Source organism: Augochlora pura, chromosome 11, assembly GCF_028453695.1.
Source record: "Augochlora pura isolate Apur16 chromosome 11, APUR_v2.2.1, whole genome shotgun sequence".
Taxonomy (NCBI): Eukaryota; Metazoa; Arthropoda; class Insecta; order Hymenoptera; family Halictidae; genus Augochlora; species Augochlora pura.
In genome coordinates, this window is record NC_135782.1 from 7,388,829 (window position 1) to 7,404,217 (window position 15,389).

The 15,389-nt window shown below is 39.9% G+C and overlaps 2 protein-coding genes across 5 annotated transcripts in view; one reads left to right on the forward strand and one right to left on the reverse strand.

The window, feature by feature from the left end:
* The first annotated feature begins 133 nt into the window (after window positions 1-133).
* LOC144477389 (upstream stimulatory factor 1) lies at window positions 134-1,695 on the forward strand. The gene is made up of 4 exons (XM_078195135.1): window positions 134-312; window positions 628-1,009; window positions 1,085-1,237; window positions 1,328-1,695. The coding sequence occupies exons 1-4, from the start codon at window positions 275-277 to the stop codon at window positions 1,532-1,534; spliced, it is 780 nt and encodes a 259-aa protein (XP_078051261.1). The 5' UTR covers window positions 134-274; the 3' UTR covers window positions 1,535-1,695.
* Window positions 1,694-15,389, reverse strand: part of Rhogef3 (Rho guanine nucleotide exchange factor 3) — a 149,725-nt gene continuing 136,029 nt past the window's right edge. For 2 of the 4 annotated variants that reach the window (XM_078195129.1, XM_078195128.1), the window contains exons 5-15: window positions 14,382-14,777; window positions 13,430-13,532; window positions 12,566-12,754; window positions 10,015-10,229; window positions 8,328-8,428; window positions 6,856-7,172; window positions 6,405-6,776; window positions 5,957-6,319; window positions 5,640-5,853; window positions 5,174-5,416; window positions 1,695-5,078 (exon numbers count right to left, since the gene is read on the reverse strand). In XM_078195129.1, coding sequence (XP_078051255.1) covers window positions 4,939-5,078; window positions 5,174-5,416; window positions 5,640-5,853; window positions 5,957-6,319; window positions 6,405-6,776; window positions 6,856-7,172; window positions 8,328-8,428; window positions 10,015-10,229; window positions 12,566-12,754; window positions 13,430-13,532; window positions 14,382-14,777 — 2,653 coding nt within the window. In that variant the 3' untranslated portion in view covers window positions 1,695-4,938. Of the gene's footprint in view, window positions 5,079-5,173; window positions 5,417-5,639; window positions 5,854-5,956; window positions 6,320-6,404; window positions 6,777-6,855; window positions 7,173-8,327; window positions 8,429-10,014; window positions 10,230-12,565; window positions 12,755-13,429; window positions 13,533-14,381; window positions 14,778-15,389 lie in introns of all 4 variants that reach the window. The other 2 variants (XM_078195131.1, XM_078195130.1) reach the window with 2 other exon arrangements.

The following is a 15,389-nucleotide window of genomic DNA, read 5'->3' on the forward strand; positions in this document are numbered from 1 at the left end:
TAAGTTGTTATTATTATTTATTATTAAACTCGTGAGATTTATGCACTTTGTTCACTTGGCTTGTGCACTATGCACACGTGGACACGTTGAAAAACGGGCGTGGACATTCTCGTCTATTCTTCATCTCTGCTTTGCTATGACGTATACGTATCGCATCATGCATACAGAGAAATCTTTATGCACACATACTTATTGAAGTGCAATGGGATGCATCAGCCTTTTGTGCCCGAAATCAAGCACCAGTGAATAAAAATAGTTGATCTCATCAATTAACATGGAAGTTTTAAACCATTTCGACCGCATGGATGACAGGTATTCATTGATTAATTTTTACCAATTTTAATAAACGAATATTAATGTACACTGTAAAAATATACGTCCTACTACTGCTACTAATACTACTACTAGTAATAGTAATAGGAAGTATAGTTTTTTATAGACAATGCCCTTCGATAATTTTCATAGCTGAATTACAAGTAGAAACTATTTTATAACTCTACATGTACATATGCCTTTTTTTGGATCAAAGAATTTTGAGAATGACTCTTTAAATTTTAGTTTTAATTAATTAGTTAGTTTAAATTTATCTTTCGGTGAATCGTTCTTGAAATTTTATTTTTCTTGCAGTGTGGATGACAAAATAATTAGCAATGATAATGTTGGGGTCGTTCTAGAGGAAGCAGAAATAATAGATTGCGATACAGAGATAGATGCAGCCACAGACGAAGATAACATACGTTATCACATATGCCAAGTAAACAGGAATGATAATGGAGTTGCATATAGAGTAGTACAAGTTCAGGACAGTCAACCAAATAACACAGAACTGTCAGTGTCTGCACCATTAAACAATGCTGTCCAAGTTTTAACATCGCCTATAAGCGGCCAGTTATACGTACTCAGTAATAGCAATGAAGTAGTTACCACAGAATCAGCAAGAACGGTTGCACCTCGGGTTAAGCTTCAAATTGGAGATAACCCCCAAAATATTCTTACCACTATTAAAAAGGTACTTATTGTTATTTATTGCATCATGGCAATTATTTAATAGTGATAGCAATGATCAATAGACGATCATTTATAGAGGGATGAAAGAAGAAGGGTAACGCATAATGAAGTTGAAAGACGGCGCAGAGATAAAATTAATAATTGGATTGCAAAGTTGGGTAAACTTTTACCTGATTATGAACAAGGCACAATAGGAGAAGGGGATGTAAAGACGAATTTTGAATTACAGGTAATGTACTAGAATTTCAAAATATGTTTAGAATAAGATCAAATACAATTATATTGTTCATTATCTCTTTCATTGTTATTTAAATAACAGAGTAAAGGAGGAATATTGGAAAGAGCGTGTGAATATATAACAGAGTTAAGAGATGTACAAGAAAACCTTCAACAAAGTTTGGATGAAAATGCACAGCTTTTGGAAGAAGCTAAGACATTAAGGCAAGTTGTGACCCAATTAAGGAAAGAGAATTCTGAATTGAAAATTCAGCTCTCATCGAATGCCACTTACATACTTGGCACTTAATAGTTATAATTACTATTTAAAAAATATTAGAAATAGATCAGAGTTTCAGAAAACTTATTTCAATTTTTTTTCTGTTAGTACAAATTTGATTGTATATTACACAGTTTTAATTGTACATGTATGAAGTTCAGTATGTGGAGAATGTGCGACCAAGTGCAATAAATTAGTTATATGTAATAATTATAAAATGTTTATTTACATATATTTAACTGAGTATATATTTATATTATGAAAACAATTTTAAACATATCGTGTAATTTCAACTGTACATATCATAAACAATAAGTATTTATAACGTGAACAATCGAGCAAAGAGACCAATTTATTACGAAATCATTAAATTAGATATACAAATATACAAAACATCGCGCTATATAATTAATAGTTAATCATTATCCAAAAGTTATGTGTCATTTAACTTTAAAGTCACTTATTGCCTACATTGTGTTCGCTAATAAAGAGGTCTACAATATTTACACTTACAAGTTACGGATACCAACTAGCTATTTACATAAAACAAAATGATACATTATTGTATCAGTTGTTTCCAACGTATAGTTGCAGAAAGCATGTGCATATTAATGATGCACAATGCACGCGTCACGTTAATTATCAATATGCACATACACAGTAACCGATATCAAATACAAGGGAAAGTGTATGCGTTTACATATATATTTAACAGCTCAAACTGTTATTACTGTAACGCCTAGTAATATTATTGCTTCGAAGCACATTATTTTGCCGTTTGTGCAGGATTTTTCGTCAACGTATCCAGAGTAATAGAACAAATCACTTGATCAGCAATTACAAAGAGAATAAATATTAAACTATAAATTTTATATTTGTCAACATCCGGATCTTCGTCAAGATATGTAGAGTGTAGCCAATACAAGCAACGAACATTATTCAGATTCAGATCTCTTTTTAACCGGATATTCCGTCGGCATTTGTACTACTACTCTGGTAATTCACAGAAATTTCATATTTCTTGACTCATGAAAGTGAAGTTCATACTAACGAAGGTATTCTGAGTTGCATACTATGCAGTATTATCGTTTCAGCGTTTATAGTTAGTGCGAGACACATCCTCTTCTTATGTTTAGTTACATTGGCCATTAAAACTGTTCTTACATAACAATGCGCACAGAGAAGCGTCGCATTGAAACAAATAAATTTGTCCTATAAAAATAACTCTTGAGTGAGTTAAATTCAGCAACAAATGTTTTGCCACTAGTCTAAACATCAAAGGTTAGTGTTCTCTGTACAGTCGAGTAGGAATCTTGCTCCTTCATTTCATCATCATATTGTCCTCGTCGTATAGTAAATATAACGCCAGAAAATAAGCAAAAATATATTTCTGTGAATTGTTATTTCGTTCGCAAACATCGTTTGTTCTTTTCTTTTAAACGACTTTCATTAACTTACGTTCGTGTTCCGAAGACAGAGAAACAACATGAAAACTTCGCGGACACAAAGTAACGCTTCAATCGTGTTATTCCGTTCTTTGTTCCGCGTGTACTCGAAATCTATATCAATGCATCGAAAATGACGAGAAACTATACGAATTGAACGAAGACGCGTGTACTAAACAGATTGGCAGTGTTAAAAACTTTCACGATCGGTGTGCATCAATTTTCGGAAAAATTTAATTGAATCATCTGTGACGACGAATTGCACAGACAAAGTGTTTACAATTTCTCACCGTTAAGTTTATATTACAAAACACAGATTTTTGCTGGTTGACTGGCTCTCGGCACGATATTCTCGTAAACACGTTTTCTTCTGTACAAGAGTAGAAAAACTTGAAAGATATTCCTCTTGGGAGTTCACTTTTTAGAAACTGCTTCAGCCGCAGTAGAAAAAGAGGCTTGATATGCGAGTATTTACATATTTAGTAGTACCTGTATCTTTAATACTGTCTCTCTGTTACGACGTAGGCATTATAATTTTTCTCCGTCCCCAAGTTAGCAAATTTAAAATCTTCATACAAACTACCTTTTGAGTATTTTACGATTACTGCTTTAGTTGAAGTAACAGACAAACCTTTAGGCAGTAAAAGGAATATATAATGTGATTTTTGCATGAGATTCGTTCTACAAGTATCTGCTGCGGATACGTTTCACTTTTCACTGAGAGAAAAATCTTCGGGCGTCGCCCGTTTTAACAACTTTTTATTTTAGTGTGCGTTCTAATGTACTATCTAAAGTATCGAACAGTGGAGTATATGTATATGTTCTTTCAGGCTGAGACTACAAATAGTTGGCTATGGTGAAACTCTCCTATTAGCGTCACACTTTTCTCTCAGTGGTACCCCAATATGTACCAGTTCTTTCGTAGACATCGTGGAAACCATTCCTGTCCTCAGTCTTTCGATTACCATTAAAAAAAAAAAAAACGTATGGTCATTGCTAAATCCGTTCAATGCTCACAACACCCATTCAAGCAGTCGAGTAACAATAAAATTTTATCACTGTTATTTATACGATTGCGTGATAAAAGTGACTAGTACTTTCTCTTTAGTACCTCGAAAGCTCGCTAGTTTCTTTATACATGTATTATCTACGTCTAACAAGAACTGCATTTACTTTTCTAGTTTATACTGCATTTTTCTCGGCTTTAATGCTTATTAACACGATCACTTTAATAATTGTCTCATACCCACCGTTTGCTATAATTTCTTAATATGTTCACTCTTAGCTGCACGACACGATCGTCTGCCAAAAAATATTTGCGTAAACGTTGCTTGCGTGCGATATAGTCTCCCCTACGTGGACACGATTAATTTAATTTAACAATATTCCTCAAACAATTACTTCGAACAAACAACGTTTATTATTCACTAGAGAAGTATAAACGATAATACCTTGTCACTCCGTGTAGTGATCTCTTTTTTTTTTATCTGAATGCAAGATGACAGAGCGTATCAATGAAGAAATAGTTTTTCATGAGGCAGTGAAATAAATATCGTTGGCGATGCAGACTTACAATCTCTTTTATCGAACCGTATACTTTTTTTTTCAATTAAATAATAGTACTAAAAATCGGACACGTGACAATCGTAGCGTTCCTCCTAGCCGGTCAATAGGATCCTATATATCAATGCCGTCGAGTCGATGATGCGTTCGTTAAATGAAATTTAATGATCATGTAAATCAATTACCTTCGTCCCATACATGTAACCAGCGCTTAGGATCGTTTGCGTTCCCAATGAGCGAGAGCAAGTGCAATGTCTAGTTTCCGCTGAGGAAGGAAATCGGGCTAATTATCCTCAATGAAACCTTACAACGGTTCCTTAAATATTGAGTAACGTGTGCATTCGAGTCTAGATCGTGGAGCAACGATTAAGCGCATCTCTAGTTCGAGGTTTACAGGTCAATGTATGGCACGAAGGTAGGCCTGTCTCAGGACGGCTGAGGTCGTGTACTCTTTTTGCTGCTACCAAACGTGAACCAGGTGCCAACCTTTCGTCCTAACGAGTTCGTTGCGCCTTGTCCAACCATAGCAGACATGTCGTAAGCAGATTCTCTTTTGTATGTTTTGTCTACAATCATAGAAAACAGAGAATTAATTGGTGCTTCTCTCACAATGGTTTGTAATATCAGCATAGTAGTAAGGTTATGTCAGTGATCGTCTTACTGCGAGGTTTGATTGGCGGCCTGTTTTGTTGTCTCGTTGCCACGAGCCTGGCCAGTTGTCTCGCTGCAGTTGGAAATTCCAGTCCATCGTTTCTATCCTGTGCAACCAGTCTCCGTTCCTCCGCCATGGCTGCCAACCACCGACGCTTCTCTTCCGCTGTGCGGCAACAGAAAAGCAGCCACTTATCTCGGACGCAGCTGTATATTTTCAGACAGTGTCTCACTGTTACTCCCGACTGGTGATCTGTGAACCAATTTATGCAATGTTACTTCAATCTAATAGATAATCGATAAGATATTTATGAGAACTCTAGAATCAAAGTGTGCTAAGTCTAATATATATTTTACATGTTTTTTTGCATCTTTGTCTCTCTATTGAAGTTTAGCATGATTTAGTATACTTTCACTCGAGGGTCCATAAATTCGCAGAAAGGTCTGCTTTATTAATTAATACACATTCGAATTACCTTTTCCATCGGGAACGTCGATCACCTCGCTCGTATCGAGGTAAATGCGGCCTTTAAATACGTAAGTGTTTCGCTTTATAATATCCTTTTTACAATAAACTAGCTGATGGTCGAACAGGAACAAGGTGATATTGTTCGTCCACATGCCAGTGGTGACTCTCATTGCCTCGCCTTGATAAATTAACTGAGACGAGACTTCTATGAGGTCCTCGCCCTGGAATGAACATTATACGATTTCAAATTTTTTGTAGATGTCGAAAAAGATTTCAAAAAAGACAGAAACGATCAAGGAAAAGAAATCCACAATGAATTCGTACCTCCCAACCCTCTACCCTCAATTGCCAAGCTGCCAATTTCTCGAGACTCTCCATTCGCCTTTTTCTTTCGTTGATCAAAACCGCGACACCACGCATCGCCTCGAGAGCTTCCTGGATCTTATGGTAATCCGGGTGATCAGCTTTCGTGTATTTCAACAGCTCGGCCAACTGGAGCGGATATTTACATATTCGTTGGACGGGCGTCAGCAAATACCCGTCCAAAGGTATCTCAATCAAGCCCCTCATTAGTCTACAGGCTTCGAAGAATTTGCTATAACGATTATGTTGGTACAGCTCCTGCAGCGTGACGGTGGCCATCGGATGACTGTTGCAGTACTCCGAATACATGCGGAATCCTGACCTCTGAAAATTACAATAAGAAGATTACGATACAGTTGATCAAGATGCTGAAGAATCGAGCACAGAAGAGCCTGAAGAGGATTCTTACATGATTGATGAAACATTCGCCTACGCAGCTTTTGTACGGAGCGTTCCAGTCTATCCTGGACTCGAGGTCCTTGAGAAACTTGGACTGAAAATCCAGCAGTTCTTCGAGGTTAATGAATATAGTTTCTATCTGCTCCTCGTTGAACATGTCCGTTCGCCGACGACATTCAGCGATGTAGCCCTCCGCGACGTCCGTCAGGATCTTGACGAAGTCTCGCTCGGTTTGCACCAACTCGCGGACCACGCTCGCTCTGACCTGCTCGTTCGACAGCAGCGAGATGCTGGTGCGTCTTCTTAATTGAGAGTTAGACGTGCCACCGGATGCCATCGCCGCCAAACAATCCTCTACCGTGTCTTCTTGACTGACACGCAACTAAAAACATCGACGTTCCGGTTTGACATATAAGAATTCAAGGTTCTAAGATTAGTTTATAATGAAGTAAATATCTTACCCTAACAAACGCAGCCGGGAACCAGCCATGCTCGCCTCTACAGTTACCCCACCACCAATCTTTGTCCAGGTTGTCCAGAACTTCGATCACGTCACCGGCACGAAAGGCCAGCTCCTCCGGTTCCATCGCCACATGGTCCCAAACAGCTTCAGCAAGTATCACGACCTCCTCGTCCATCGTTTGCTCGAACGACTTCTTCCTGTCCGTCAAGGATGCGATGGAGGACTCCGAGTCGGACATCATCTCGTCGTCCGACGTCCCACCTCTGCCGTCCTGTTCGTCCTCCGACAGGACATTCCCACCGGGCAACCTCGCACCTGGTTTCAAACGAACCGATCGTCATTACCTTTGTAAACCCAGCGAGATCAGAGATCGTAATGCTCGATGATCTGTCTGTAATACATTGCGTCACGGCCGCGCCGGCATCGCTGTTGCTGTCTCTTTTGAAATCGCAAGAAAGCAATCACCTATTCGAAAAAATCACCCAGCAGATTGTCCATCGTAGGCGTTGGCAGCGGAGGATTAAAGAAATCGTTTATGATGTTTGTGCGTAATGAGGCTCGCCCCGATTGCTCTCGTCTAGTATGCTTTTCTTAGGATGTCGGTATCTTTAAAGGATACAGCTTCCTACTGTCTATTCGTTGATAGCTTAGCGAAACTACCCGAGAACAATCGGTGCCTACTGTATAGCTTGCAAACAAAAGCGTATTCACAGGAAGCAGTCCTTACAGAATGAAGATATTAACACGTTTAATACAGGTTTGTGTGGGTGCGTGGGTGCTCACGCGCGCTTGTGTGTCTGTATGTGTTCCGCATTCCGTATTCTCAAGAACTCTTCTTACAGGTGCGTTTTGTTACAACGATATGAATGCTTTAAGATCGTTACAAGGATGCATGCTAACTCGGAGCACTCTCGGAAGTGGCGTCTAGAGAAACTGGATACCATTGGAGCGGAAAGTGTGCACTAATCTCTGTCAACGGGCTTGCTACCAGTGAGTCACTCCCAAGCAAACGAGGAAATGTAATGAACAATCTCGTACAATTGTTCGAAGCATCTTTAAACGGAACTAAAGTCTTCAGTTCAGAAATAAGCATTCGCTGGATTTTCGCTTTGGAATAGCTAGCAATGTATAAGAGCTAAGATGGCGGGCTGGCGCATTTGGAGCCAAAGGTATAAATATTTTATTTAGATTCTAATTTTGTGGCAGTCATGATAATAAACTATTGAAAGGATTAACCTAGACTGCCATAAATGCTTAAAAATATCCGTTGTCCAAAGTTAACTGACGAGTAGAATTTCAGCTTGTGCAAATTAATTTTTGTATAAATTAATTTATGCTTTAGCGACAGAAGAATGAGATTGATTGACTACTCGTTTGTTTGGGCGAAACGAAGGAAATTGTTTCTACTGTTAGAGCTAAGACAGTGTCAGTCGGGGGGTCCGACTCTACTTAGACAAGTATTGAGTTTACCTGCAGTTTTGGTGCGCATCAATGGTGATAGCTGATTGATACCCAGTGGTTGGCTCAGTGAACGCCTCAGATTTGTCCGAGTACTCCTCCCTTTCGCGTTACTGGGATCAAAATAAAATCGTCGTTAGTATTGATCTCCGTCGGTACACGGTCGGATAGAGGTTCAACAAGCTTGTGTTTACGTAGAAGCATCGATACAACATTCAGCAACGAATTACAATAGGTAAGTATATACACACGACAGGTAGAACACGTTTATACAGAGTGGTTCTGCAGATCGGGCTAGCTCGAACAACCGCACAATACTTTGTCCTCGGATCGCTGAAGTTCTACGGGGAGATTTTGGGATGAACGGTACCAGAGAATTCGATCAATCGTTTCTCGAACGGTACCATTCGTCGTTAGGAACGTCCTATGTACCCTTTACCGTTACTTTAACGAGCGTCGGCTGGCTAGTTTTAACAATTCGAATATATTCCATCAACATCGAATCAGTAATTTGGACGGACAGGGTCGCAAACAGTTGATCTTAAACGATAATCAAATTATGTACAATTCAAAACGAATACCAACTGAATTAAGCAAATAAAACGTGTGCGCATTTACGGTGGTCTATGACTATCCAAGGGGGGGAAAAGAACCACTCCGTACATGGTTACGCGTGGCAGTCCAACTTGTTTTACGAGGAAAAATGGAAAAGTAGGTGTTTTGTTATAATACCCGTCTACCTACCACTATTCTCCCTCGATTTACTGGAAAGGTTCGAGAATAAAGAATTTAAATTTCCTTCAATGGACATTTTTCAAGGAGTCGTTTGGATGATTTGTCTAATGCCGTGCTATGATTCGTTCCGATCCGAACAGAAACGAGGACGAAGACGTGGAAAAGAAACAGCGTGCCGTCCGTTCGAAATCGGTCGATTCTCGGGTCCGAAAAGAAAAATACGCGACGAGAAAGAAAACGCTAAGAGAAGCACCCTAGATATTTTTCCATCGGTTCGGCGGTGCAGTGAGCCAAATCTGCGAAGTGCGCAAGCAATTCACAGCAAACTCAAGCAATCGTCATTGTGCGTGACGACAATAATTTTGACAATAAGGCTTGCTTGCGAGTATTCCCAAAAAAACGTAAAATCCCGGTAGGCGCCGACTGTTCCAAGTTTTCGAGACTCGCAAGAGAATGCGCGTTGGGAAATGGTAATTATTAGCGTCATTTATTACAGTACAATTATGATTTTGGTATATTTTACCATGGCTTTTTTACTATGGCTTTGGTATATTTTTCGGCATAATTAAAGAGAATAGTAGAATAAAAAATAGTTCAGGCTGAGGACTATATTTGCTGGAATATTTTTATTCTACAGAAACGGTTTAAATGACAAAATCGCACATTTTTCAATAAAAATGCAAACGCCGATAAAAAAAATCAGACTTAGTTTTGGAAACCTTTCTTTGTCAGCCTAAACTTTAAAAACCTATTTTTACGCTCTCAAAAAAAAAAATGGTGGTCGCTACAAGAACTATGTTTCAAAATATTTCTCCAATTACCATTTCCCAAAGTTAACGCTACCATTTCGGCCCCTTGCCAGCCTCGGCGTAGTCGCGTCGCTCGCAGACGGCGAAAAGTCAAATGAGTCGTTTGCGATAAGGGTGCGAAGGATCGCGGGAGGTATCACGGTCGTTGGACGCACCTTCTGAGCGTAACGATGTCATGGGAGGAGTGCCTCGGGCTCAACCTGGGAGGCCTCGTCTTGATAGGCGAAGGAGTCGAGAGCATCCTGCGGTAATTGTACGCGTGGCTGTATCCGGACCTCGTGTCCCACTGGAGTAACCTCTGACCTCCTAAATCGCTGTTCGTCCGACGTACATGCTGGTGTCTCGACGACGTTCGGCTCTGCAGATCCGCCTGAAAGTATCACAACATCCTGGTCATCGTTCGCGTTCACCTTTGCCACCGGGTTCGAAGCGTGAACTCCGCCGAACACGACGTGGAACGCCAGTCCCCGGGAAGATCGATCGCCGCGGCACAAGCTATTTCGCCAAGCTGATGTTCAAGGTGGGATCAAACGGCCCCGGGACTTCACCGATCAAAGTCCTCGCTGCATGTTTGCATGGATCATCGTGTTTCTGCTTGCCTAGTTGAATCACTCGAGCTACCTTGACAATTCCTACACCTTTTGAAAGAGTTTCGTTTTTCATTCCAGGTTATCAAACGGGGAACAATATTTTTTGCACGAGCTTAAAAGATGCAGAAGATCGCTGTCACTCTTTACAGAAAATACTGAATTTCCACCTGATTATTTTTCTTAATTCTGTACGCAATTTAACGTATAATATAATATATAATTATAATTTATATAATTAATATAGAATTTATCAGCTCGTTATAATTTTCAGGATTCGAATGATCGAACACGCTTTGTCAACGCTACAAGCTAAATTGCTCCGGCTACCTGTACAGGATTTTCACAACAGCGACGATCGATTTGAACATGATGAACACATTCGAGTTAGCCGAGGCACGATTTCTATATGAAAATTCCCCTGGACCGTTTCGATCACACCTTGCACATTCAAATACCAATTTCCGTTTAGAAACACCGTTGACATTCATTCGTTAATGAGCCGGACCGATGAAGAGATTGTAACGGTTCGCCTATACACGCGGGGCTTCGCGATCACCTGGCAGATGGTCTTAGCTATTTTCTGTCGGTACTCACTACTCCCCGTCGAATACAGACGTCCATGATTCTACGATTTTCCCGTTCACCTTTCTAGGAGGCTGTGCTCCTTCGAACGATGAGTTACTCGGAACGATCCGACGGACGGGTTTATACACAAGCTTTCGAACACGTATCTCACGGTGTTGATTGTTCGGTCACGTAGATCGGAATAAAGTAAACGACGGGCGCGCGAACTATGACTCGGCCGGTTCGTGGTACGCGATCCCATAAATCGTGCCCGCTCGGCCGCGCGCAACTCGATATCAACTAACCAGGACTGCGTTTCCTCTGCTCGTATCCTGGGCCAGCGCGATATATTCTCTGCTCGCCTATCAGAAACTGCCAGTGATCTGTACAACCGTGGCTAAACCGTATACAAACGTGAGTAATGCGAGTTATTGTTGCCGAAGGAAACAGTCATACGTGCTGCTTGATAATGATTACAAATGTGTGACGCTCTTAACAGCAATTATAAATCATCGGCGGTAGCGTGGCGTGGCGCGGCGACGCGCACGGGAATCACGGTGAAATTCAAAGACGGCGCACCAAGAGAGAAACACCGGGTTCCAATGATTTATAATTCACTGAATGAATCGCCGGCACGTACATCGGAAGCAGAAGCGTTCGTTTTTCTTTGGGATCGATCCTTGATCCCCGTTACCAGAGTTAGCTTTTGCGGTGAATTTGGACATCGGCGGATGGAAAAGTATTCTGCGATTGACACTCTGACCCCCCTCTGTCATTCAGAGTCGCGGCGAAGGTCTCGGATTTTCAATTCGAAGGTCTCCTTTTCTGTCATTTGTATCTAGATTTAAGATTTTAATCGAATTACTATATAGATTCGAGATTCATAGTTCTTTATTCTGTTTTATACTGAAATCTATGTGCAAAGTGAAAATATTGTAAATATATTACACAAAACAGGAACAGTATAGGCATTTATTTCTTCTCTTAATAACTTCAATAAAACATATATAAGTTTGAATATAACACATAGGTTTAAATTCTTAAAATCCTCTGATGCATTCTCTGTTTTCTGTTTCACACACTCATTTTTGCTATTAGAGCCTAAAATCTGCAATCTAGCTATTACTACAAGGCAATATTATAATTATATTATAGATAAGCAATTATAAGAAAACAGTGATTAAATAAAGATATATTTCACCTTCTAATAATCTCAAAGAATCAAGACCAATGTGAAAAAATTCCTAATATATTCTTCCAATCTCTTAAACTCTTGGTATATCACCTAATCAATTTTAGCATAAATGCATAAAGTCCACAGTCTAATCATAATATCCTGATCCTAAGATGTATCAGTGAAAATGATTGTGTCGAGTGCAAAATACTTTTCCATCGCAGCGTGTTTGCTTTCCATCGACAATGACAGGTACAAATAAAGCGACGACGATGTTCTCCATGTGAAATGATGTTTGTTACTGGCTGTGTTAATGGCCGACAATGAACACACTGTTGCGTAGCAGGGAAACGGGGCCATAGAACGACAAGTCTTTACCTTAAACTTGTCGATCAGTATCTGGTTGATGAGCTCGGACTGGGGTCGTGATTTGTCGGCAACTCGCCTACGAAGGGCTGGAGGGCTGTCGGTCTCGTCTTGGACATCCGTGTCGTGGGACTCGGAGCTATCACCGCCCCCCATCATTCCACCACCACCGCCCCCAGTCAATGCTCCACCAGATACCATCTATATCGTTCACAATTCATTTCATTATTTCGCACTTTTACTCGCAGCCTCCATCGGTATCGGAGCGACGCTTTCGAATGGAGAGAATTCACGGGAACTAAATCGGAACAGCGCGCGGCGAGACGCATAAATCATTAGAAACCAGCGGCTTAATTACTATCGAAAACAGGGTGTCGGAAAAACAACGTGGAACTTGACACGATTTTTCAAAATATGCAAGTTGTTCAGGAAAATCAAAATGAGTTTATTAAAACTACGTTCTGAGATTATCTCTTTACTGTTTAATATTTCATCTACTGTTGTTAATAAATAAATGATAAATGCATAAAATATCCAACTGCAAACATTGCAATAAAGATATCATCGACACCCAATTTTCTTCAATAGACACTGGCTGATAATGATTTACCTCTACTGTCTCGTTCTATCTATTAAAAATCACAAAATTCACTAATAATCATTATTATTAGCCCTAATGTTAAAACTAGAACTTCGTAATATTTTGAAAAAATTGCAAGGGATGCAAGTCCATTTGAGAACATGCCACCTTAAAGAAGATCAAAGAATACACACTTGGATCCGTCCGTATCGTAAATTAACCACCTTTAATCATTCCTTCCTACTAGAAAGATAAAGATTACGTTAAAAAAAGAGAATAATTTCGGAGTCTCTCACCTCGATCTGTATGCCGCTGTCTCCGCTGTTGCATTTCGCATTTCTGGCAGCCTTGCTACCCTTTTTCCTCTCCTTGCTACTTCTCCACACAAGGGGACCGAATCTGGAAAGAGGAAACTTCAGTTACTATGAGGATTCTGTCGGTTAGGAAATTACAGATTCCACCCAATATTAATTAACATTTCCTATATTACATAAAACAACAACGTTTACCTATAGTAGAATTATTAATTCTTATTAATTCTAGTGAATTATTAATTCTTTGCACTGGAGTGGTGACTCTGAGGCACCATTAAAATTGTTCTACATTTGAGAGAATTAAGATAATTTTTATACCAACAAAGCTTAGATTTAAAAAATTGTTAAGCTGTAAAACTGTTCATATGAGTCATAAGAATCATTTTTATACGCATAAAAGTACATTTTGTTATATGGAATGGAAATACTATGAGCCAAGAAAATTATTTCAGATTTGTAGCGAAAATGGCTTCGAGTGCAAAGGGTTAATAAAAAGCTGGATATTATCATGACAGCTAAAATTCTAGAAATGACTAATAAATGTTAAAATTATAACTGAAAATCTAGAAATTATTGATAAAAGTTAAAATTATAACTAAAAGTCTAGAAACTATTAATAAAATAATTTCATCTTATAAGGGTGTTGAAAAAGCACTTGATTCAGTATTTTGCTAATAAAAAGCAGAACCGCTACATAAATTAGATTTCAAAGCTACAAAAAAGTTGCATTGACGTCTTAAGATGCTTCTAATTTTTAATTTCGGTTACCCAATTCTGCCATAAATGCATAAAATCCACAGTCTAGTTGTAATAGATGTATTGGCGAGGAGAGTTAAGGCCAGAGAAATCTTAAGCAAATATTCGATCCCTATAGCTGAGGGACACCCTACTGGAGACAGGTCATTGTAACATCGATTCAGCTTGTTCGACTGACCGGAATTTTTGGTCGTTGCTGGTGTCCTCCTTGTGCTGAGGGGTTTGCTCGGCGACGATCGTCTGTTCCCGTTCCTCCTCCTCGTCCAGGGGCCCGGATCCGTCGTTATCGTCCGGCGGGCACTCGCTCTCGTTGCTCTCCTTGCTGCCCTTTTTGTGGAATCTCAAGGAGAAGCTCTTCCTGAATTTCTGCAGCACGCTTTCTTGCTGGCTCTGCGTGCTCGACCGGGAAGGATTCTGGCCACCGGAAGCGGCCACGATATTGCCACTCAGGTTCGAGGGCTGTTCTTGGAGACGCGAATGGGAGACCAAGGGGATCGTCGCCTCCGCCAGAGGATGCTCGGTTGTTACGTGACCGGTTGTCCCCTCGTCCTCCTCGTCCCCCGACCACTGTCGACTGCGCACACAGAACAGGACGAGACATTATTACCAGATATTTCAGATTTTTATCGTCAGCTTCATTTGTGACGCGCCGCGGTTCAGTGACCAACCGATTCAACGAACCACCGTCGCTTTTGTCCACGGAAACGCGCGCTGTGTCGCTCGGCCGTATGCTGACGCATTCTTCATTACGGTCTGCCTAACGATCGTTACGAAATGTTTTCGTTAGCGGCGCTATCGTACAAAAATTTCACTAGACGAAAATTAGATAAACGCAAGGATGAGAATTTAGTCGAACAGAAATTTATTTGTACGGGAAACCACGTGGAAAATAATTGATTTGAATAAATATGTTATTATTTCATAGTCTTCGTTTAAAATATTGTAACAGAAGGCTTGTTACAAAGACACACATTCCAAAACAGCACAAATCCATTTCCTAATTCTGTATAAATTATAGACGCAACTGTATTTTGCTCATTGAAAATCTGATACAATTTAAACCGAACACTGACGCACGAACCAAATAATGCTCACAGCAAAAAAGTCATCCAATTAATAGCAATAAAATAATTTAGAGAAGCAAATAAGAAGCACACTCTTGGTTGGTGGTCAGTTTTTTTACTAG

What these genes read in the sequence shown, in the direction of transcription:
- LOC144477389 (XM_078195135.1), top strand. Translation starts at nt 275, where the DNA reads ATGGAAGTTTTAAACCATTTCGACCGCATGGATGACAG. An exon ending in TTCGACCGCATGGATGACAG is followed by an intron (nt 313 to 627) that starts GTATTCATTGAT and finishes TTTTTCTTGCAG; the next exon opens with TGTGGATGACAAAATAATTA. An exon ending in TTCTTACCACTATTAAAAAG is followed by an intron (nt 1,010 to 1,084) that starts GTACTTATTGTT and finishes GATCATTTATAG; the next exon opens with AGGGATGAAAGAAGAAGGGT.